The 24,286-nt window shown below is 40.9% G+C and overlaps 1 protein-coding gene across 7 annotated transcripts in view; it reads right to left on the bottom strand.

The window, feature by feature from the left end:
- RBMS3 (RNA binding motif single stranded interacting protein 3) overlaps window positions 1-24,286 on the bottom strand; it is an 862,898-nt gene that overhangs the window by 432,159 nt on the left and 406,453 nt on the right. For all 7 annotated transcript variants that reach the window (XR_013225653.1, XM_077304656.1, XM_077304653.1 and 4 more), the window contains one exon: window positions 2,537-2,706. Coding sequence is in view for 6 of the 7 variants with exons in the window: in XM_077304656.1 (XP_077160771.1) it covers window positions 2,537-2,706 (170 nt within the window). In the remaining variant the exon portion in view is untranslated. The remainder of the gene's footprint in view (window positions 1-2,536; window positions 2,707-24,286) is intronic.

Here is a 24,286-nt window from a genome sequence, read left to right as displayed (position 1 = left end):
AGGGAATGTGGATTCTTTCATGTTCCGTTTGCATGGGGCAAATGACGGCCTGATTCACAGCAGGGCAGGGAGGGACCCGGCCAAGCAGCCACATCGTTTTTCCACGTGAGCTCCCTCTCGGCCTTTTCCAGCCCCGTGGAATTGGCCTGTGGAGAAACATCAGCATAACTTAGGCTAGCAAGAGTTGCTGACAGAAGAAATGAGAATAAAGAAGTCTGGGCACCGTAAATATATGTAATATATTTTGTTAGGACCGTTACGAGTTTTCCATGGCTTTTATTTTTGGATTTTACTTTGGACTAACCATCAGTTTCTTAATTACAACCAAGTGTTTGAAAGTTTTTATAAAATTTGTCAAATGTTTTGGAATGTAATGCTAAATCAAAGAATCACAAATTCTGTGATGATATGCTGAAATAAGGTGTGTACATTTTAATTTACATCATATTTATAAAATAACAACAACTTAAAAGGCTCTGTAATTATTTATAGTACTCAGTTCTCAAAGCCCAGCATTTCCTCATGCCCAGAGTAGGAGATTAATAATCCACATTTACTGAATGTGAAGAGGAGATGAACCTCTTTGTATAGATTTATGGGGGAATCAGGTGGGAATCTGTTCCTCCAAGTTTTTCAGAACAACATACAAGAGCAAGGTCTCAATTTTGTCCTCATAACAACCCTGGGAGGAAGTTTATGCTGAGAGAGAGTGAACTTCATGATTAAGCAGGAATTTGAACCCAGGTATTTCCAGACTTACTTTGACATACGACTACATCACATAATAAATGTGCTGGGAAGTGTGATTGGCTGCAGCTTTAAGACTCGAAGTGGCTTAAAACTTACAAAACCAAAATTGAAAACAGTAGAAACATTAAAATTAACATTATTTTTTTCTTAAATCCAGTTAAATTAGCAGCACCGATAAATGAGCAGTTATTAGAACATCAGGAGGCATCTAAAAGCTCAGAAATGGTTAATGTTGGGTTGCACGAACTCTATTGTTCCCTGGTACTTACAAATTCAATGCCAAGTATTTTGCAGAAACAAATGATATTAATACATCCAAGTTCTTTCAAAGAGGTTTTTTTTTTTTACTAAATAAGATGAATCAGAGTATTTCTTCTAACAATTTGTTTAAATCTAACATGTTAATTTGGCAGTGCAAAATCTTCAAGGACTCCTTCAAGGCATCCCAAAAAGTTACTGCTCCAATCGCATTATAAGGACCTCTGCATGCTATGCTCTTATCTTAGATTTTCTTCTCTATCACAGCAAGTTTCCCTAGCAACCACTAATGCATACCTCGTCCTGGGATCTAGAGGCAGTCTTCCCTTCATTCTGACCAAAGACTTGGCAGGTCAAATTATGCTTCTTGCCAGCACTGGGTTGTCAGGAAGAGATTTTTATCACACTTGGAGCTAAAGATGCAAGTTATCCTTTATCAGGTGTTAGCCACTGACAGGGCATAACATGCACCTAACTACTTCATTTGCACATAAATAAACCAGCCTGTGTGAGGTTAGAAGCTGTTTGGGACAATTTGTCCTTGGAAACCTGACAGTCAAACACCAGCATTTCAGTTTGAAGTTACGGTGGCTCCTTTCACTTCCCTTGCTCAGAGGCAAGATTTTCCCTCTGTTTTCCTTTCCCTTCTGTGACTGAGCTGCCCTCATTATCTGTTTTCTTCCTTCCTGAAGAATTCTGGCTGCCCACCCTGTCACAGTAGAATATTTTGGCTGTTTGCTCCGCCCAGGGACCTGAATGGGAGCCCCCTTTAACTTATAGGACTAAAATAGAACTCATTTTTAAATTCCAATTTTTTTCAAAAAAAATTATTCAGCATAGAGGAGTTAGATCAGGTTAAATCAAGGAGGACATTTCTGAGATCTCAATAAGAACTCTGATGTAACAATATTTTCACAAACTACAGTTCATGTTTCCAGCAATTGAGAGTTTTTACGCAGCCTTAGGAACTTTGCAAGAGGCTTTTGTTACAGTGAGCTTTGAGTATTCTCTGACTGTTGGTTTCCAGAAGGCTGCTACACTCTTGACAGTATCCTAACATCTTCTCTTGAAACTCTCATCTTGAGTTTTTAACGTAACTCTTAAAGTTTCTACTAGCGGTTTCTAACTAGATCAAACCAAGGATCTCACCAGCCTTCAGAGCTAACTCTCTCACTGGGTAGGGAAATTCCTTCTCTCTCTAGAAAAACTATCCCCTTTCCTTGGCCCAAATGGGAGTAGCTGTCCAACTATCCACACAGCCTTCCCAACTTTCTTTAGTTCTCCTGTTTGTGTTAAACTGCTTTCAGTCAAGACTGAACTCTTACGGAATTCTCCTTCTCAGAATTCAGCTTTAAAGACTCCCTCTGCTCAGCTGATGCTGACCAATCAGATATCTTGCAACAACCCGTCACTCAAGGCGCTCTGTTTCTGTAAAGAATTAACCCTTTGCAATCCTTTAGCCGTTTGTACAGCACTTCTAAGCCTTTTAAAAATGGAGCCAATTGCAGAAGGGTAACAAATTACTTACGGCTGGCACAGCTTGATAAGGTCCTGGTCAGTGGTGCCTGGTGGAAGGCCTCGGATGTACAAGTTGGTTTTACTCAACTGTTCGCCACTGCTGCTGTTGCTGTTGTTGTTGCTACTGTTCGTGCTGGGGCTGGGAGGAGCCATGGGGTGGGGAGCTGGTGCATAGGAATGCTGAAAGCAAGAGAGACAATGATTGAAAAAATAAAAAGAAGCACCTCCCAGCAGCATACAATAAACAATCATGGGGGCTTAATGGCAGCTATGAAGACACATCCTTAAATCTTTATCACTGATGATCAGGTGCACATTGTACTTGTCTTTTATCTTCAATAGACATTATATATCAGCACTGCCAAAAGTGGGACCCATTTTTTTCTAGAATTGCAACTGATTTCTAGATGGCAAGAGATCGTTCCCTTCAGAAGAAAACATAGCGGAGAGGGGGATACTCCATGGCATCACATCCCTGCTGAGCTTCTCCTCTTCCCAAATTCCAACCTACCCAAGCACCACATCAAAATCTCCAGAAAATTTCTATGCTGGAATTGGTAAAGCTCTTTTACCTACCTACCTACCTACCTACCTACCCACCTAGCTACCTACCTATGGGGTTTATATTCCTGTCTTTGGAAACTCAAGGCAGACTATAAGCTTGCACAGTACACAAAATCCAGGTATAAAAAGGTTAATAACAATTCAAATCCATTCTATTCTACATTAAAATCTTACACATTAAAACACTAAAATATTAAAATACTATTAGAAGCAGCAAAACAAAGCAAGAATCCCATACATAGCACCCTCCAGTGCTATATTAAGCAGACTTACTCTTTACTAAGCCCATTGACTTCAATAATATTATTATCATTCTAGTGCAAGCTTTCACAAGCCACAGCTCACTTCATCAAATGTATTGACATTTATATCTATTTGGTCAATGCGCTTATATACAGAAAGGTAGGGATGGAGGAATGGTACACATGGAACCCTGGTTTATAACAAAACCCATTTTTTAAAAGGAATGGTTAAGGAATGGTCAAACCCAGCTCCCCAGATTAGAAGCCGCTGCTCTTAACCACTACACTCAGCTGGCTCCCCAGGGGCATAATGCCCAACCTAGCAATAAAAACTGCTTGTGGGCCAGATAAGCAGCTGGCCTACACAGGCCAGTTCCAGCATGCAGGTCATATGTTTGATACCCCTGCGTTAGACTGCAGCAGAAAAATAAACATGAAGGCTGCTACCCATTTGGAACTAGAAATTCTCCTATGGTAAGGTTTTATCCACTCCACCCCAAAGTACTCAATGTGTGTGTGTGTGTTTTTTTTTTTAACAATTACATATTTTCGTTCAAGCCACCATATATCGGAAATGAGAACGTGTTAAAAAAAAAACAGCTATAAGGAAATATTTGCATGCAGCAGAAGGCTGTGATTGGGGTCCCAAGCAAGAATTCCTCTCCTATATCATTTAGTGTTGGGGCAACAAGCATTTGTCAACAACCCATCCTCTTGATTAATTTTTAAAAGAGAGAAATTAAAACTTATTCCAGTGAAAATTACTATGCCCTGTCTTGCTCAGCACTCATCATGGACAGTCAGAATAACAAAACCTATTTCTACAGGTAGCTGTTACAACAAAGAATAGATAAGAAACAGTCAAAGTCTAAGAAACATCATAATGATAACCATCTGGTATGTTAATTAGGAAATATTGCTAGGAAAATAATTTAGACAAAAGGAAAATTATTGTGTGGGCAGAGAACTGAGAACACTGACTTATACGGTGCATTCTGTTGTTGCCCTCAGGTTACCAACCTCCAGGTGGGGCTGGGAGTTCTCCTGTAATAACAACTTGTCTCCATACAATGCAGATCAGTTCTACTGGAGGAAATGTCAACTTTGGAAGTTTGATTATATGGCATCTCATCCCCACTGAGCTAACACTACCTTTCCTGGGCATGACACCTCAGATCTCCTAGATTTTCTCAAGCCAGAGTTTGCAACCTAGGTATATATAAACAGTAAAATACTTCATAATTACAGAAACGTAATGTTAGGCTTGGTAACAGAAGTACCTTCATTTATGTAAAATGTTAGTCTGTTATAGTTCTATTATTGCTATTCATCAGTTCAACCAAAAAATGGGTATTTTTATAAGCTGGCAGGTTCTTAAGCAAAGAAAATTTACACTTGATCCCTGGGGAGGAAAAGCAGGCACTATGACGCCAAGAAAAGAGCTTTGGGTAGCATTAATAATACAGCAACATATTTTTAACAGAGTGGGAAACGCAAAAATCAAGTGTCGGAACCAAAGTACATTTCTACAGCCCAGCCGTGATTGTACATTGTACAATCCCCTAGAGATAAACTACACTTTAAGAAGCAGAACACTGGTATGCCGCTTAAGAAACATGTATTCACCCCGATGCACAGGACAAATGAACAGTGACCTATTTTCACAAGTCATTTTTCTCCTCAATGTCTCTGTAGAGCTGTTGATAAAAATAAAAGATTTATGTGTGATACTATACTATGTGATACTGTACTACCTTAAATATACACTACAGCACTGATAGTCTCCCTCACCCTCTATGTGAAACAATACCAGAAATGAACCAGGGAATTAAAGATCATTGTAATGGGGATGCAGCTCGGTTAGAAGTACCTTAAGGACAGGTTTGGATGTTACAAGAAATGCATTCTTTTTTATTTATGTGATATTCTTAGAACAGCTTGGACATCACAGACAAGTGCCAACGAAAAAATGCTGCCCAAGACACAGCATAGCATTAATTTTTTTCATTCTACTTGTTTAAGGCAACTACTCAAAATATTTTGTTACTCGGGAACATAAATGGAATTATTGGTTTGGAATGCATATATATATAACCAGGGAAAATACTCTTTTACTTCATCGTCATCATCATCGGGAGAAAGAGGACTCACCAAAACTGCAGAATTACCTGTAAAAGAAAGAAAGTCACTTCCTTTAAAATGTTTTTCTTAAAAAAGACTACTCCACCTAATGATTTTGGTTTCTATTTGTTACAGGGGCAAACATAATGATCTCAGCAATCACAATCAGTTGCAATTCCAGTACTATTCTAGTTACACTGGAACTTAGTGTATCAAAACAGCTTCGGGGGCAATCTGACAGATGAGGCAGATATAGACTGGATCCAAACTAAATTTTCCAGTGGCAGAATGAAACTTTCCTGCCACCACTGATCTCCACTGAATGCTGCTCCTACGGGGGTAGGGGGCCCCTGAGGAATAACATTAGGGTCTGCAGCAGGAACGGAAATTATGAAAATTGTCAATTTAATCTATGTCCAACCCTTTAAGTCCAATAAAACCCCAAACTTGGTAGCAAGTGTTAGTATGACCATACCTTTGTGATTTTAGAACTGTGTAGTATGAATAGGATAGCCCAAACATATCAGATGTCAGATACTAAACAGAGTAAGCCCATAACCAGGATGGAAGACCACCAAAGAAGTTCAGGGTTGCTACACACAGAAACAGACAACAGCAAGCTACCTCTGCTCATTTTTTTTTTTTTGCTTTGAACTCTGCCAAGTTGTCATACATTGGCATTTTCACCGCTATACAAAAGATGCCTTCAGACCCAGTTCACATTATATCCTCTGCCAATGGTATGTAGACTACAAAAATATTTGTGCTTTACCATAATTATCTAACAGGTACTAGATGCTCATGGTATCATGAGAAAACACAGCAGAGCTAGCAATGCTTCCTGGTTGAAATTCCCCCAAAGTCCAGTGAAATACACAATCTTAAAAGATTATGACTTTATTTAGGAATGCTCTGGAAGTAGGGATGCCAGCCTCCAGTTGGGACCTGGGGATCCCCTAAAACTACAACTCATCTCCAGATTACAGAGGTAAATTCCCCCGGAGAAAATGGGTGCTTTGGAGGGCACTGTATCCCACTCATATCATTGTCATCAGGCTCCATTCTCAGATATCCAGACATTTCCCAACTTGGATCTGGCAACCCTGCCCCCACCCCTGTTGTCACATTTTAATTAGGCTTGAGTGCATTGGTGCTCTTTAGCCATATCAGCAGCCATTCAAGCCCAAGGCTGCCAGCACCACAGTGCGGGGGGGGGGCAGCACTGATGTGTGACCCGGCACCCCCACGTGCTGGCCGCCTCAGGCTTGAATGGATGCCAAAGTGGCCAATGCGCGCCAAAGCACTCAAGCCTAATTTCAATCTTTGCTTCAATATTTTCATCCACTAAGGAGATTTTAAAAAATGTTTCCACACAAGTCTACAGCAATTCCATGCAAAGAAATACCTTCCACATGACACATGTGGTCCAACTAGCCTATACTTAAGGCAATATAAAGCATGATTTGACATCATGGACACATATTGCTTTGAACATAATTGAAATATATTTCACTATTGATTTGTTTCAAATATTCAAGACAGATTCAGAGCGCAATTCTTTCATCACCATTCAAGAAAGTTAAATAAAACAAACGAGTATGCAGATGGTTCAGTGGAACATCATTAATTCAGTCCACCTAGCTAATGGAATTTGTTTTCTTCCTTTGAGAAAAATAACCAAATTACTTCTACCACATTATTTAAAGTGAGGCAAAGATATCACTGAATTTACATGTGGTTACTAACATCCAGCTGGAAAACACGGTGGTATATGTAAGAAAAACATATTCCTTTCAAGCACTCTATGTCAAGTGAACTGGCAGAAATGGGAGTCTGGGACACTTCGATTTCTCTTGTTCTTTCATGCTTCACAAATAAGAGAATCAGTTTTGTAACAACAACAAAATAAAGAGCTTGTCTGGTATGTGGCTAAAGGGGCAAATGTAGGAATGGTGACAACAGTGCTTTTGTTCCCCAACTTTTTCCTACCAATTTAAAACATAATTTTTCCCCCAAAGGGCAAAATTTTATGTTTTTTTTCCTCCCTTCTATAAAATTACCTTTTGATTAATATCTCAGACCCATAGGCCAAGTGCTAAACCTTGTTTTCTTATGGGTGCTTTAGTACTGGCAGATATCAGCTACTATAATTGTATTTTGAAAAGGTCTTGAAAGACTAGACTGAACAATTTGTAGTCACATCTCTCTACAGACCAGTAAGCAAAACATCCAAGTAAAACCAGTCCATAATGTCTTATAGCAATAAGTATTTTTTAGCCTAACCTTATAGCCCAGACTAGGCTGATCTTGTCAGATCTTAGAAATTAAGCATGGTCATCTCTGATTAGCACTTGAATGAGAGACCACAAAGGAAGCCCAAACAAGGGCAAACAGCCCATCTCTGTGTCTCTTGCCTTCAAAACACTACATGTTGCTTATAAATTGGTTGTGACTTGATGATATTTTTTTACTATCAAGCATTTTTCAGTATATTTCTTTCTTGACTAAGCAACTCTAGTCAAGATTTTGTAGGGCTGCCAGCCTCCAGATAGATCTATTGGAATTATAACCAGTCACCAGACTACGGTAATCAGTTACCCTGGAGAAAATAGCTTCACTGGAGGGTAGATTCTATCCCAGATCATACCATCCTAAGGCTCCAACACCCAAATCTTCAGGAGTTTCCCAACCTAGACTTGGCAACCTTGTATTGAGGGAATATCAAAAGATCACATTTTTATTCTCTGAGTGGAGCAACATTTTATTCTCATGAATGTTTGTAGCATTCTCCAACCTCTCTTCCTAGGACCTGGCTCTAAAGTATTTGCAAATACTTCCTACATTTTAAAATAAACATAACTAACAAAATATAATTTCAGCAAGGTCTCAGTCAAGGAGAAATAGAAGAATGCTTGGATACAATCTATTCTCAAGAATGACAGCTATGCAAGTCCTTTACTTGCAGTTCTTCAGCCAATTGTTTAACTTGTTCCTCTGTTGTGAATTATTTCTTCCTTTTGGTAAGAATATCTCTATTGCAAATGGCATTTCCAGCAATATTTTATTTATTTATTATGTAAAATTTATCTCAAAAATACAAGGTATTTCCATTTCTTTAACTCACTTGTTAGTAAATCCTGAAAGACCTCCACTTCTTTTCCCACAACTTTGAACAGCAATTCCAGCATTTCATGATGCCCTAGGAATTTTCCAAAGCTCCATGTATGTTACCCATAGAGATTTGGGAAATACCTAGAGTACTGTATGGCACCATGATATCATTTTCAGGTATACAACCTGGTGATGCCACAATGGCACATGACATACATTTTAATGGCCCTTTACCAAGGACTAGCAACCCTGTGTGTCTGCAGCTGAATATCCTTTGTTCAGAAATGAACAGTGTTTCCAGAATTCTTCTCTGTCTCCTAAAAAGAAAACAGCACTTTCAAACTCACCACAGGTGCTAATGTTTTGCATATCCCACCCTTATTGATATTTATTATTCAGCTGCATCTCTGTAATTTCCTGGTATAGCTCTGAATCATATTTCATCCTATACTAGGTTTTCCATTTTGTTTATTGAACAACAGTTGTGAGTATCTCACACCCATGCTGAGTAAACTTCCTACTCTGGGTTGGATGTTATATCAAACTGATTTATTGTTTGTAACACTCCTCCCTTAGTTCCGTTGTGTGCATAATGATTTAAATTCCTACACATCTGATAAAGTGAGATGTGATTTTAAAAAATCTTATGCTGGAATAAATTATACTAGTTTTAAAGGTGTCACTAGATTTTTTTCTTTATTCAGTTATCTGTACAGTGGGTAGATGTATTCAGTGGGTGGAACAAAGGGAAAATATTGCGCTGCCATCAGTTCTAGAATATATACTTGTAATTTTTTTTTAACAAAGCTGAAGAACACAATGAACTAGTTACATCTAGACATTATGACATGAGCATTTGTGGGTGGGCAGAAGGGAAAAACCTTTTATGTGCAAAATATTATTTCCTGTAAGCATTGCACATATATTGGTGGTGGGGAAAACATTTATCTTGTGTAATCTGACAGGGAATGTGTGTAGTGGTTGGAGTATTAGGCTAGGATTTGGGAGACTCTGGGTTTGAAGCTCTACTCTACGGGGAGTGGCGGGAAATAAATCTAAATAATAATAATAATAATAATAATAATAATAATAATAATAATAATAATAATAATAATAATAATAATAATACTCTGTCATGGAAGCTTGCAGGGTGAGCTGGGGCTAGCCACACACAGTGCCTGAGCTAACTCACAAGGTTTTGTGAGGATAAAATGAAGGAGAGTACAACAGTGTAAACTGCTTTGCATCCCCATTGAGGACAGATAGTATGTAAATAAATAAGTAAACCTGGTTAATCTAATGTTCAGCCATTTGTTTTCACAAAGAAAGTAAAAGATTCATTATGTGCAGGCATGATTTGACAAGATTAAGGTGAGAATGGTTCATATTAGATCCCAGATTCACCTACTGACAAGTATTGATAAGTCTGATTTGCCTCTAAGAAAGTTGTTTGATCAAATGAACCAATTCAGTCTTTTTTTCCCCTTGGGGGATTGCCAGCCTTTACTGGTAAGTAATTTTATTGCCCAGCTGGAGGTTCTCTTATTATTTACACTATATAAATAATTACTTTTTGTTAACTTCACTAGAGAAAACTGTTGTGGCAACAGCTACTTAACTTGATGATAAACAGTCCCATACTCTAATCTGTGCAGCAGAGTTCAGTGACTGGCCGTATAATGGTCAAAAGGATTTGAACCCTCAGCTTCTATTACTACTTCAGTTGAAAAATGATATTAATGGTGAATGAAAGAAAAGCTGTTATCGCAGAGAAGCCTCACCGGCCAGAACTGCCTTTTCTTCCACTTACAAGCATGCTCAGAGTTTCAACTTCTGTCCTAGCAAGCCCTCCTATTTTAAGAGAAGAAAGCTGGACTTCATGGCACTTCTATCCAGTTTACTACAATGCCCATAATCAAATATAGGTCAATCTACAAAAACGCATTTACAAGTAAGGTTTGTACTGCTGGAGATAAACAGAACAAAGACCACAGTAGCTACTGATATCTCCAGTTTTAAGCATCACTGCCTGAGGGAGAACACGATCAATGGGACTACATATCTTGTCTACAGAAGGAAGGAGAGGCACCATGATGCTGCTGATTTCTGTTCCAACAAATCAGTGTCTTCAGGAAATTTTAATTACTCACCCAGTTCAACTTATTTCATTTATACCTCATCTGCTCTAATCAGGGCCACTAGAAGATCAAAGCAGCTACAAGATCAAAAAGTAATAAAATTACATCTTAAATAACATTAAACACATCATTAAAGCAATTTAAGCCAAGCTAAAATAGCTACACAAAATCATTTTAAAATAATTTTTAAAATAGAGCTGAAAGAAGGAGTCACTGATGATGAGTCATCATCTTCATCTTTATTTTTCGACCCTTCCCACAAGGCCCTCGGCAGGTAACATAATTTATAAATACATTACAATTATAATACATTATTAAGACCATAAACTCATAGTGTACATTAACACAAGCAAACCAAAACAAAACAAAAAAGTCTTTACTTGCAGGCAGAACATGGCAACAGAACAGGATAGGCACGTCTCTCTGGGGAGACTGTTCAGCATTTTATTGCTACAACAAAGAAGCCCTCTCAGGAGGTTGGATCACCTGAAGCAGGGCCTCCAATAATGACCCTAGAAGTTGGGTAGAGGTCAACAAGTAGACGGTCTTTTTGGTATGTTGGTCCCAAGCCAGATAATGATTTAAAGATCAACACCAGCACCTTAAATTGTGCCCATATTAAGGGTAAGTAGACATGGGCAAAAAAAGAGACAGCGAAACAATCTAGTTCTGGCTTTTTGAACAAGGGTTTCATGAAATCCTGGGATTTGTCGAGGATAACCCAAAAGGGTTTCTCCAATTGAGTGGGAGTTAATTAATTTTTTATATATGTTTAAAAATTAAAGTATTGGGTTGGGGTGGCAGTGGGTGACAAAGAAGAAGAGTAGTACTTGGTTTTTATATGCTGCCTTTCTCTACCAGAAGGAGTCATAAATCGGCTTATATTTGCCATCCCTTTCCTCTCCCCACAACAGACACCCTGTGAGGGAGGTGAGGCTGAGAGAGCCCTGATATCACTGCTCAGTCAGAACAGCTTTATCATGGCCAAGACGAGCCCAAGGTCACCCAGCTGGCTGCATGTGGAGGAGTGAAGAATCAAACCCGGCTCTTGAGGTTAGAAGTCGCCGCTCTTAACCTCTACATCACACCAAGCTAACTCTCCAACAGATGCCTGCCCCAGCCCTATTCCTGGGTCTGTGAAGTAGGTCGCTGGTCTGCTTCTGGCATTGGGGGTGGTGGGGAGGAGCATTCTCTCTCCCTTCCTGCACTGCAGCCATTCCACCTTTGGGCGAGGACAGAGAGTTGTGATGTGCCTTCTTGGGTGTGACCCCAATCAATTCAAGCCACTCTAAAGGAAGTTAAAGGGGAAGTCCTGCAGCTGCTTCCTTCCTTGTATGGCTGCAGGATGGGAAAGGATGGACAGGTGAAGCACTTGCCCTCTCTGTATACCTAGGCAACGTGTAGCAAGTCTGCATTTTTCAAAAAATTAAGAGCCATGCAGGGATGGGAAGTTGTTCGTAACAAGCCCAGCTGGTCATGGTGCAGAGCCAAAGCAGTTTGTTTCTGCCGGGGCAGGTTTGCAATCCCTGACCTGATTTTTTTCATTTGTTGCTGGGGAGGACAAGGAAGCTCGGGGGGGGGGGTGAGGCTTATGCCCTGATAACAGGGGAAGTTCCCTGCAGTGTGTGAGAAAGGGGGCCCAAATCCCCATCCCCACAAGCTGTTTTCTGCTTTTCCTCTGGGCTGAGGCTGGCCACTCCCAGGAAAGAGGTATGCCAAAATGACTCAAAGTGCAGTGAAAAACTCAAATGAACACATTTCTGCACTGAACAGCCCGGAATTAGACCCTTTTGGACCATTTTCTGGGGATTCCTTTGCTGCAGGGAAAGTGGGAGGGAAATTTGGGTCTGTGCCTGAAGAAGTGGATTTCAGTGCAGAAAGAGGTGAAAAAAGTCAACCCTTTAAAAATGTAAATCTAAACAATATCGCTAGTGTGGAAACAGTCTGGAGGGGAGAGACACTGTCCACTGAAGTGTCTTTCTAATGCAGACTTCTAGGAAACATACATAGCAAATCATCAGTCACTACTTAAAACTCTTATTTACCTGCCAAGGAAATCCTGAAGTGATTTTGATTCATTTTCCACCTCATGGGCAAATCCAGAGCAATGTATGAGAACCTAGCTAAATATTGTGGTCTGAAAATATACAGTGAATGAGAATTGTCTTAGTATTGCTGATTCTAAGACGCTAAAACTGTAAAGCAAACAAAATTGAGGTTTAACTTCTTGATGTTTCTGTACAAAGCTGATACTAGATGTTGTAAATGCAAGGATAGTTCTGAGCAAATCTTCTGCTGTTTCTAGGAGTGAATAGAATGTACTTAATACAGCATTTAGCCAGAACGTAATACATGCATAGATTATTAATAGAATAAAACTGTATTGATATGTTTAAGTTAGTTCTAAATAATGGAATCCAATTTGACCACCAATCATCTTTGAGCATGCTCTATATGCAATGGCACAAAATTCAGCAATCTACCTAAAGGGGAACTCTTTCCCTTGCCACAGGGTAAACTTCTTTTTCTGAAATGGCACCAGTCTTGTTTTTAAGGGGGAGATGATTTCTGGCTGGCATCTAAATAACACATGTTCTACAGTCTCCAGCTCTCCAGAATTACAGGGGTGTTTCTAAGAGTCACATAAGCCAACACAACATGCAAGACAGATGTTCTCAATAATGGTCAAGTGGCAATTTCACCCTCCCGAAGGCTAGCAAATATTCATCTGAAATCATGACAGTTGCTACCATCAGTATTGAAGATCTTTTGATGGACAAAATATCCTGCAAAAAAAACCTATTTTGCAATAGATTTTGAGGCAGCCTCAAATTTCAACAAAATTAAAAGCAAATCCGTTCCACATTCCCACATGCAGCTCTTAAACTGTCGCCACAAAAATGGATGCAAAATCCCTAATGGGCAATTGTACTCACAATGATACATTACTGAGTGAAAATAGGCAAAAGATTATGCCAAAGGGAACATTTGCAAACAGAACATTTTATGCTTATGCAGCCCATTCCCAAAGAGTCCTAATCAAATTTTTATACTTTATCCACATTATGGAAATCCGACTAAGAAAATGTTTTAATAACACCAGGGTGTCTTTCAAAATCATACACCAGCAATGAAATGGGCAATAACCACAGTAATCATTGTTGGTCATGCACAGTGATATAGTTTGTACAGCCAATAAGGTCTGCTCTCTTTTCAGTGTCAGCCAGTCTACCTAAAGTTCTGCAAAAACTTTAGGTACACCTAAGGAAGCATTGGCCCTTGACCCATTCCGATCTGACTTCTGCCTTGGCCATGGGGTGGAGACAGCTCTTGTCTCCTTGACCATTGTTCTCTGGAGGCATCTGAAATGAAGCAGGTCATCACTGTTTGTATTACTAGACCCTAGGGCAGTGTTCAACATAGTAGGATGGGGATAGCCCATCTGTGAGATACCTCCTTTCTCCACGGTCAAGGATACAGAGTAGCAATCAGGAAGAGTCAATCGCAGTTCTGCCAACTCCAATGCAGAGTTCCACAGAGAACGGTTTTCACCCTGACATTATTCAACATATTCATCTTGGATGACACCCAGCTCTATCTCCTGATGGACAACCAACTGGATGTCCCTCCAGACTCATTGGCCAGATGTTATGAGACCATAGTCGAGTGGTTCAAGGATAGTTGTCTGAAGCTGAACCCTTTAAAGACGGAGGTCCTGTGGCTGGGGAGGAATGGCCCAGAGAAGGAAACACGTCTCCCATACCTAGATGGAGTGCAACTAACAACAGCACATATGACCAGGAATTTGGGTGTGATTTTTTATGCCTCTATGGAAGCTGAAGTTATGAAAGTGGCAAAGCTGGCATTTTCCCACCTTTATCAAACCAAGCTACTAGCACTCTACCTAGCCTCAAAGCACTTAGCCACGATGATCCATGTGATGGTCACCTCCTGACTAGTGAGGGCTAGGGCGGAGCCGGTGCTGATGTTGTGTAATGCCAGGTCAATTAAGAATAAATACTCAACCCTGTGGGATAACTTCACAGGGCACAAGGTAGATCTGGTTTGCGTCACTGGAAGCTCCGTGGCCGTCACAGGGGATTAGATTTGATGGTTTCAGGCAGCTCTCTTTACCCAAAGCAGACAAATTGCTGGGTCTGGTGAGGGTGACCAATCGCCCCCTTGATCCCTGTCTGTCGCGGTCTCAGATCTGCATATCCGAATATGTCCACTGGAAAATGCTGTGTTCAGCTTCGGCTAACTGACTGGTTGTCCCCAGCCTCAAAGAAGGGTGACTGATCCCTGTCTGGTGGAATGAGTTCTGAGAGGTTGTCAGGGGCTTGACAGAGATAGCACAGTTTTGCAGGGCCCACAAAATGGAGCTCTTCTGCCAGGTATATGGTTGAGGCCAACATGGCTGGCAGATCAGAACACCATATGGGCTTTCCGTGCCAGTTTGGGGTCTCTTCTCACATCCCCCCTCCAATGGGGAATTAACAACAATGACTTAGTGCAGGATATTTATTGTTAGCTTTCTAGTAGTTTTAATTGTATTTATGTGTTTTAATGGTTTTATTCTATAATGCCATACGCCATCCCAAGATTAAAGAAGGGTGGCCTATAAAATCTACATAATAAATATTCTACCAGTCTATGAAAGAAGCCCAACTACATAGTCTTTGGAGTAGTAAGAATAACATCAGGAAGAACTGGAATAAATTCCTGGTTTTATCTTAGAAGCTATATGCAGACTTAGCCTGTACGTCTGGATATCAGACTAATCGTGCCATTTAGCCCCTTCTTACAAAAGGAAGAAAGTGTCTTAAGCATGACAGATCTCTCCAATGCCTGTCAACAATTTCATTTTTTGGAACTATACACATAAAGCTGCTTTATAAGGACTCAGATCCTTCATATGTTGAGGTCAATATTGTCTACTCTGGCAGCAGTCCTCCAGGGCTTCAAAGAGGTCTTTCACGTCATTTACTTCCTGAACCTTTTGCCTGAAGATGCTAAAGATCAAACCAGGGAGTTTTTGCATGGAAAGTAGATACTCTACAAGTAAACTACATATCTCTTCTCAGTGTTCTTCCTAATTTTACTGGGCAGCAAGGGACCCCACAGACTGAAGTCATGCTCATGAAAACTATCCTCCTGACATTCAAGCCGGAAGTTGCAGTAACATGGGCTGAATATCCCTTTTGCAAAAAACATACACATATATTATCACTAGAGTGGCCAGCTCTGGGTTGAAAAATGTCTGAAGATTTAGGAGGTGGAACCTGAAAAGGGCCGGGTTTAGGGAGGAGAGTGATTTCAATGGGATATAATGCCACCGTCCACGTTACAAAGTGGTCATTTTCTCCAGATTAACTGATCTGTGACACCTGGAGAACAGGTATAATCCCAGGAAATCTCCATCCACTACCTGGAGGTTGGCAGCCCTAGTTCTCTCTCACTTGCACGGATTTTTTCAGAGCTGCTAAGGATGCAATTTCTATGTGATCTCTTAAATATTATCTTCCTACTGAAACAGAAGAGGATACCATAATATTCTTGCATTTCACAGTGGAGCAGAGACATAGCAGTAGAAGTAAGTTCAATAATTGGCTTCCATCATTAAAAAATGTGGTAAACACCAACTTCAAGTGTATACTCGTTTACTTAGAAAGAGAGCATTTTATACACTTTTTTTACAGTTAGATATAATCTGTGTGTTTTTGGCCAGAAGTACATGGTGGGATTTTACACAGAGAGAACATCATCTGGTTTACATATTCTGTATATATATAAATGCCAAGACATCTAAACATCCATGAGAGACACCATATAATATGATATAATTCCTCTCCATATGAGATCTTACCCACAAGCCCACTACAGAGAAAAATTACATTCAACTCATTTGTAGTTGAAGGCTGAACGTGGTACAGATTCTGCTAAGCTGTTTATTGGATGGTTAGCTAGGATCTTAAGCAATGTTATTTATAAATCAAGAGAGATTTCATCTGTTCCGCAACCGGAAATGAAAAGAGAGTCAGAACATAAACAAGTTATCGGATGCGTATTGATCGTTCTGCATCATACTCCCACTACAAGTCGTTCCACACATTATCAGTATTCTAATTAAACAGGGCCATCAAAGGACAATGGAACCAAAGCCAAAGCATCATGACTGAAAGCTAACACCTTCAGTCAGGGTGATAAGAAGTCCAAATTGCATCATTATCCCAAAATTATTCACTACTGCAAAAGAACTTTAATGTTTCATAAAGCAACATTACACCATTCTGGATCTTTTCAATGGAGGTAACATTTAGACATAATTTTTTTTTTGTTCTTCAGTTTGGAAGAGAACAACAAAACAGCAATGGTTACTAAAGAGAGCAAGGCCTCCATTGGAAGAACAAGAATATGAAGCTATCTTCCCCCAGGTACTCTTAGACTGAAGTTACTCCACATATATCTGCACTGCTACTTCAGCACTGTCTGCTCTGATTGGCCATGACTCCCTAGTGTCTCAAGTAAAATAGAGGTCTACCAGAAATCTTTTTTTAACCCAAGTACTTAACTTATGTATGATAGGGCTTTGAACCCGAAGCCTTCTACATACAACACCTGTACTTAACAACTGAGCTACCACTCTTCTTAGTGACATACATATTTTCTCTACCAAATAAGGTTGCTGTGACACCATTGATATCCCACATGGTGGGCCTAGCCCTAGTTTTCTTTTTTTTTTTAACGATGCCAACCATTGAAAACCTTGTGATGAATACTAGGTTCTAACTTTTGAAAAGAGTCCTCAGCTTTTCTGCAACTAGAGGTTCCCAGTCAAAAGTGTCCGATGTTTGTTCATGCATGAAAATCCGTGGGCCCTGAATCTGGAAAACTTTCATTTCTGTGCAAAGCAGCCAAGTTACAAATGGTTCCCCATGAACAGAAACAGATGCTAGGACAAAAAAGGTTAGCGAAGTTTGGTTGAATTAACCTGACCAGCTCCATATTGCTAAGGCCAAAAACAAATGTTTTCTAAGCTGCCTGGCTGCCGTGATGTATATGTATTCAATTTCCTGTGTCTGAATCCTATCATACAAACAGAGGCGGTTGTGGATTTTGACTGCATTACATTCTAGGAAATCCTGATCTGAAGCGTTAATCCTGTTACTGGGCAGACATTTTCTTGCTGTAGACATGATCTCATTCATATACTATCCTTTATTATCTTTTACTAGTCCATTCTTTTATACTGCTCTGAAGAACTTTGTTGGCTGTTCACTTGTCAGCCTTACCAACTTTCGTTGGGTAGGCTTGTTGGTCTGTGTAGAACAGCTAGATTCTAGGACAGTATCACCTTGGAGCCCAACAAGGTTTTCAAGATATGGGTATGAGCTCCCTTCATCAGATAGTCTCAAAAGGCCATACCCTGAAGTCCTGTTGGCCTCTAAGGTACTACTGGACCAATAGCTGCAGTAGAGACTAGTGGATATTGAGACTTTCCCATAAACTCAGTTCTCTCTCTATTTGAAAAATTATCTCTCTACCAGTAGCTGGACTAGAGACTAGTGAAGTATTGAAATATTTTCTATAAACTTAGTTCTCTCTCTACTTGATAAATCTTTCTTCTTGATTAGGGGTGTGCATTCAGCCACTCGAGTGAGCCAAAAATAAATTCCCCAAAAATACCTCAATATTTTTGGACATTCAGCTGGATATAGATTGGGCTGAATATAGATTGGGCTGTACCACGTTCAGCTGGATATAGATTGGGCTGAATTTCAACTATCCAAAATGGTCAAGTCCAAATATCCCAAAAATAGTCAGCATTTTTTGGGAAGAAGAAGAGTTGGTTTTTATACCCTGCTTTTCACTACCTGAAGGATTCTCAAAGCAGCAAGCAATCACCTTTCCTTCCTCTCCCTGAAACAGACATCCTGTTTCAGTAGGTAGTTGGGGCTGAGAGAACTATGACAGGACTTCTCTGTGAGAATAGCTCTATCAGAATGGTGACTAGCCCAAGGTCACCCAGCTGGCTGCATGTGGAGGAGTGTTGAGAAACCTAGGAGGGTAGCGTAGAACAGGGCCTGCAGGCTAGGGCAGGCCCATTCCACTACAGTAAAAATACAACTGTATAACATCTGCAAACCCTTTCCTATTTTAATTTATTTTTATTATTTATTTATTTGCTTTTCCTGTGGCTCAGGGCATTTTCCCCCCGTCATCACTCTAGAATTAGTAGGAGATTTTTAGGTTTTTGTTCAACATGCCATCATGTACCTCCTTGAGTCTTCTTGAGACAAAACAAGTTGTTCCCCTCCCCACTCCAAAAAATATAGGCCAGCATTCTTGGCTTTTATCAGTCTATTAGCAAGCACTTAGCATTGATAATTTGCATTAATGTAACCAAAAAAATAAAGTCATCCTGTTAGCATTCAGTTCAAAACTGTCTTCAGTGCAGTGATTCATGGAGAGAATTAATAGCTATCGTTTTAGCAGCAACAGTTTAAGCAGCAGCCAGCTAGAGACACACTTTTCTTGTGTTGAATGTAAATATCATGTGATGTGGAATTTCCATCACCACTACTTGGCACTGTCTTTAATAGGTTTTCAACATATACAAGCTTATAAATGAAATGAAAAGTCCCCAAATACATTTATCCCTGACGTGAATGGGAATCAGTGTGGAGTCTACATTTGATTCCCTGGCCAATTGTCTGTCTGTACACTATGCAACCCCTCCCACACACAAACAACCATTAGCAACAATCAACTTGCTTGCCGGAAGGGAAAATGCATCTCTGCCATTCCTCCCTGATTGGTGAGGTTTTTGAACGTAATACAATAGGAATCTATAAGTTAACAGATGGTAACCAGAGTTTCTCAAATCTAAGCCCTGTGTTGTTCTTTCCCAGAACTGAACACTGTCTTTTAATTTTCTTATCTGAACATTCTCAGTTTATGCAGCACATTTTCTAGCAGAGGTGTATGTACATCCAGCTCAATAAGTTCAACTGGGGAGAAGCTGGGGCACACGCAGCAAACATAATATGCAACCGCATGCATGCTTCCTTCTACGCTTCTATGTTCAGAAGCTCCCTTCTGTGTCCCATATTCCCTGAACTGAACTGTGTTGGGCTGCCTGTTTTTCAGGTTTGCTAAGCAGTCTATACAAATGAATCCCTTCTTCTCCAAATGATCAACCTGTGGTCCTCCAGATGTCCAGGGACTACAATTCCCACGACCCCATGCCAGCAAACCCTGGCAGGGGCTCAGGGGAATTATAGTCCATGGACATCTGGAGGACCACAGGTTAACTACCCCTGATGTAGGAAACCATAATAGATGTGATCTCTCTTTGCTCTTTTCCTTGATTTCCCTAGCTTGTGGACGTACACAACAGTAGCATATTTTTCTATCACCCTGTTTGCATATATGAGGTAAGTTTTCCTGCAAAGGCTGCTTTCATTCCCATGTTCTTCTGTGTCTGTGGATAGAGATTTGCAAATGATTTGGCAGAGGTTCCAGGGATCACAATGATTGTTTTTCATGCAGCTTCTTCTCTGTATAAAGAGGACACCAACCTACTCTTCTGGCTACAGTCCTATGAGTAGAAATTGTAGTATTATAAGAACAAATTTAGAGTCCAGTGGCACCTTTAAGAGTTGTATTCGAGGTATGAGTTTTCGTGTGCATGCACACTGCCTCAGATACAATGTCATAGAATGGAAGTAATCCGTTCATACTTATAGAAGAAGAAGAGTTGGTTCTTATATGCCGCTTTTCCCTACCCGAGGGAGGCTCAAAGCGGCTTACAGTCACCTTCCCGTTCCTCTCCCCACAACAGACAGCCTGTGGGGTGGGTGAGGCTGAGAGAGCCCTGATACCACTGCCCGGTCAGAACAGTTTTATCAGTGCCGTGGCGAGCCCAAGGTCACCCAGCTGGCTGCATGTGGGAGAGTGCAGAATCAAACCCGGCATGCCAGATTAGAAGTCCGCACTCCTAACCACTACACCAAACTGGCTCTCTTATAGATGAAGTGTTAGACTAAATTAACATACAGCATAATGAAAATGGTTAACAGATTCCAGAGATAAATAGGGGGAAACAGCCATTTGGATTGGTTTGTATTCACGTGAGACTGAATTGCATGGGAAACATCATGGGTCCAATAAATATGGCCACATTTAAGAGAATAATGGGCAACTAGATAATCCCTTGCTGACAGCAATTAGCTGAGACCTTGCCCTTCTGCCCTCTGTCTGTCCTCTCAAGCATGGAAGAATCATCATACATTATGAAGTTCATTCACAGTAAAAGTTCACTCATCATTTTGCCAGCATCAATATATACAATCCTCAACATGGCCAAGGATCTTTAAATCCATCAATCAGAGTGTTTGTTTGTTTTCTTAGATTTTTATACCGCCCTCCCATAGGGCCCAGGGTGGTTTACATGGGAACATTGTGAGATACAGAGAATGTTATATATTAATAGTAACAACAATATAGCAACAATTTCAACAGTCAATATAAGTTTAATGTTGGCAAAAGGGAGGTTTTCTTCAGGCAACCTTTCTCCCCAGGTCTGCGAAAACTCTGAAACCTTAAAAGGGTTTTCTGCACTTGCACAGACAACTGTCTCTGGGGAACCATCTTCTTCCTCACCTGTTGCTGAGGCAGCCTCAGGGGAAGTTAGTGTGTGGGAGGGGACAGGTAAAGCTCCAGATAAAGGCAAAGGTATCCCCTGTGCAAGCACCGGGTCATGTCTGACCCTTGGGGTGATGCCCTTCCAGCGTTTTCATGGCAGACTCAATATGGGTGGTTTGCCAGTGCCTTCCCCAGTCATGACCGTTTACCCCCCAGCAAGCTGGGTACTCATTTTAGCGACCTCGGAAGGATGGAAGGCTGAGTCAACCTTGTGCCGGCTGCTGGGATTGAACTCCCAGCTTCATGGGCAGACAGCTTCAGACAGCATGTCTGCTGCCTTACCACTCTGTGCCACAAGAGGCTCCAACACCATTGCAAATTCCCCCAACAGAGGCAGCACTGGATGAAGGCGAGGGAAATGGGAAGTCTATGCCATCCCCTCCACCCCTCTGCTGAAATTGCCTCTGAGTTGGGCAGAGAAGGGGACAGCCTAGCAGGTGAATCAAATGGAATTTCACAGCTGCTTCAGAGAATAGCTGAGGAAGAGCAGGAATTTCTGCCCCTACCATGTCCCCCTTTTGCTACCATTGCAATGTGAAGCAGATGCTGGAGCCACTAGGCATGTGACTAGAGTGACAGAGGAGCAGGCACAATGCTGGGAGCCTAAAATAACAGAGAGGGGATAGCTAGGCAAGGACAGAGGTGGGGACTTGCACCTTAACAAAAAGGCAAAGAGTTACCTAATTAATGTTCAGAAGCCAGGAAAAAAACCCTCTTAAACATGCTGAAAGTTACTCCTGTAATAGTTTGCTAATTTGGCTAGCAAACATTTGCACTGGTTCCCTTCCTCCATTAAAAAAATCAGCATAACTGAAATAACAGAAGCTGCACAATGAACTAGCAAACTGCTAAATAAGACAAGAGAGCATCTGTCATGAGCAAGGCTGTAATTATTACATGCATCTCATGGATACCCCTGGATGTGGAAGTCTGCTTCGTCTACACTAGAGTATTCAAATTCCTTGCCTATCAGGAAGAAGCTATAAGGGCAATCCATCCCATAGAACAGGGGTAGTCAAACTGCAGCCCTCCAGATGTCCATGGACTACAATTCCCAGAAGCCCCTGCCAGCATTTGCTGGCAGGGGCTTCTGGGAATTGTAGTCCATGGACATCTGGAGGGCCGCAGTTTGACTACCCCTGCCATAGAAGATATGTCTTTGAATGATCCTTCTGTTGATAAGATGCAATCACAGCTGATTAAAATCATGGACATGCACCGTTGGACTCATTTGAATTCATGTCTCTGAGTTGGGTGGGGGGAGAACTGCTAATATTTCTCTTTCTCCCACTTACCTCCTGATTTTCCCAGATAACCTACAGTAGTTTCTGCTGCTGCATTATCGTCATCCAGCTCTCTGCAGATACTGAATAAAAGCTTTGTTTCCATCCTTTCTTTGTAAAGACAACAAAAACATCCATTTACTCTCGAACAGGCAGAAAAAGTAAAAGCGAATGAGTGGCTGCTTTCCTTCTGCACCTCTGTGAATTCACAGCAAAGGTACAGAACTGCTGCTGTTGCTCTAATTTGCCTTTAGGGACTCCTCACCGTGCATGGATAGTCACAGGGGCTTACTTTCAAGCAGGAAGGCAGCACACGGCCTGTTCCACGTGGGCTGTCTCAAATCCTTGTTTCTGTGTGCAGATTATCAAGCCAGCATCAGCAAATGTCTTTATCAATGTATATTTCCCAAATCATGCTGGTTAGTCAGAAGCTAGGAGGGCAGCACCAACATTTTGCAGGAAAAGAGGCAGTTCAGATGTGCTCTGAAAAATCAGGAATTCCATAATATTATGATGGATTCTGGAATAACAGTATTTAAATCTTGGAGTGGCCAATTTTCTTTGTTAGCAATTAAAACAAACATCTGTCTGGACCTGCTCACATGTACCTAATCAAAGGTGTGCTGGCAGGTGGCCAAGTGAACCAGAAATAAATGACAGCAGAAAAGCCACATTGGCCCAAGATATGTCCTGTTTTCCCAGAGCAAAGTTACTTTCAAACAACAAAAGAACCTTTCATCAGTGGAAGTGTTGCTGAACAAAACCCACACAATTAAGGGGCCTTCTCTGCTCATAAGTATCCTATATTCCTCTAACCCCCCTCTCCATAATACTATCCCATCTTCCTCCAGGCTCCTCCCCACAATGGTATCTCATCTTATTCCAACCTTCTTGTTGAACAAAGGATCTAACAAAAGTGCATGAATTAAATAGTCACATCAAGGTAACTGGTCTCCTTAACATTGGAAAAGAGCAAATGTTCAGTTGCACTTTAAAGACTAACAACATGTGTAGTAGGAAATGAATTTATGTGAGTCACTGCACATTTCTTCCTTAGGCCAGCCTTGCCATTTAACCTTCTCCCACCCATATCAACAAGCTGGCTCTTCCTTCTCTTCTATTTCCTCCTGCCTCTGCTTTTTAACTAGTTCCTCCTAAGTAGCCCACTACTTAGCTCTCTTACACTGATTCTAAGCCAGCAGTAGAAGTTAATTCCCTTTCTTATTCAGTGATGACCACTGGGAGGCAGATTCAGCTCTCCCTCCTGTCTACAGCTGAGGTTCTTTGCTCCCTCCTTGACCTGGGGTATTGTTAGGCTTGCTAACCTCCAGGTGGGGTCTGGAGATCTCCCACAATTACAGTTGACTGCTAGGTGACAAAAGTCAGTTCCCCTGAAGAAACTGAAAGCTGCAGAGTGTGAACTCTATGGCACTGCTGAAGTCCCTCCCCGCCCCTCCTCAAACCTCAGACTTCCCCAGGCCACCAATCCTAATCTCCAGGAATTTCCCAAGATGGATTTGGCAGCTTTAGATGTTGTAAGCATGACACTGAACCAACAGGCACCATTAAGGATATGCAAGGAGAAACAGATAAG

This window comes from Paroedura picta, chromosome 11 (assembly GCF_049243985.1).
Source record: "Paroedura picta isolate Pp20150507F chromosome 11, Ppicta_v3.0, whole genome shotgun sequence".
NCBI classification, from domain to species: Eukaryota; Metazoa; Chordata; class Lepidosauria; order Squamata; family Gekkonidae; genus Paroedura; species Paroedura picta.
Note: the sequence above shows the minus strand (reverse complement) of the source record. Positions and strands in the feature narration are given on the sequence as shown.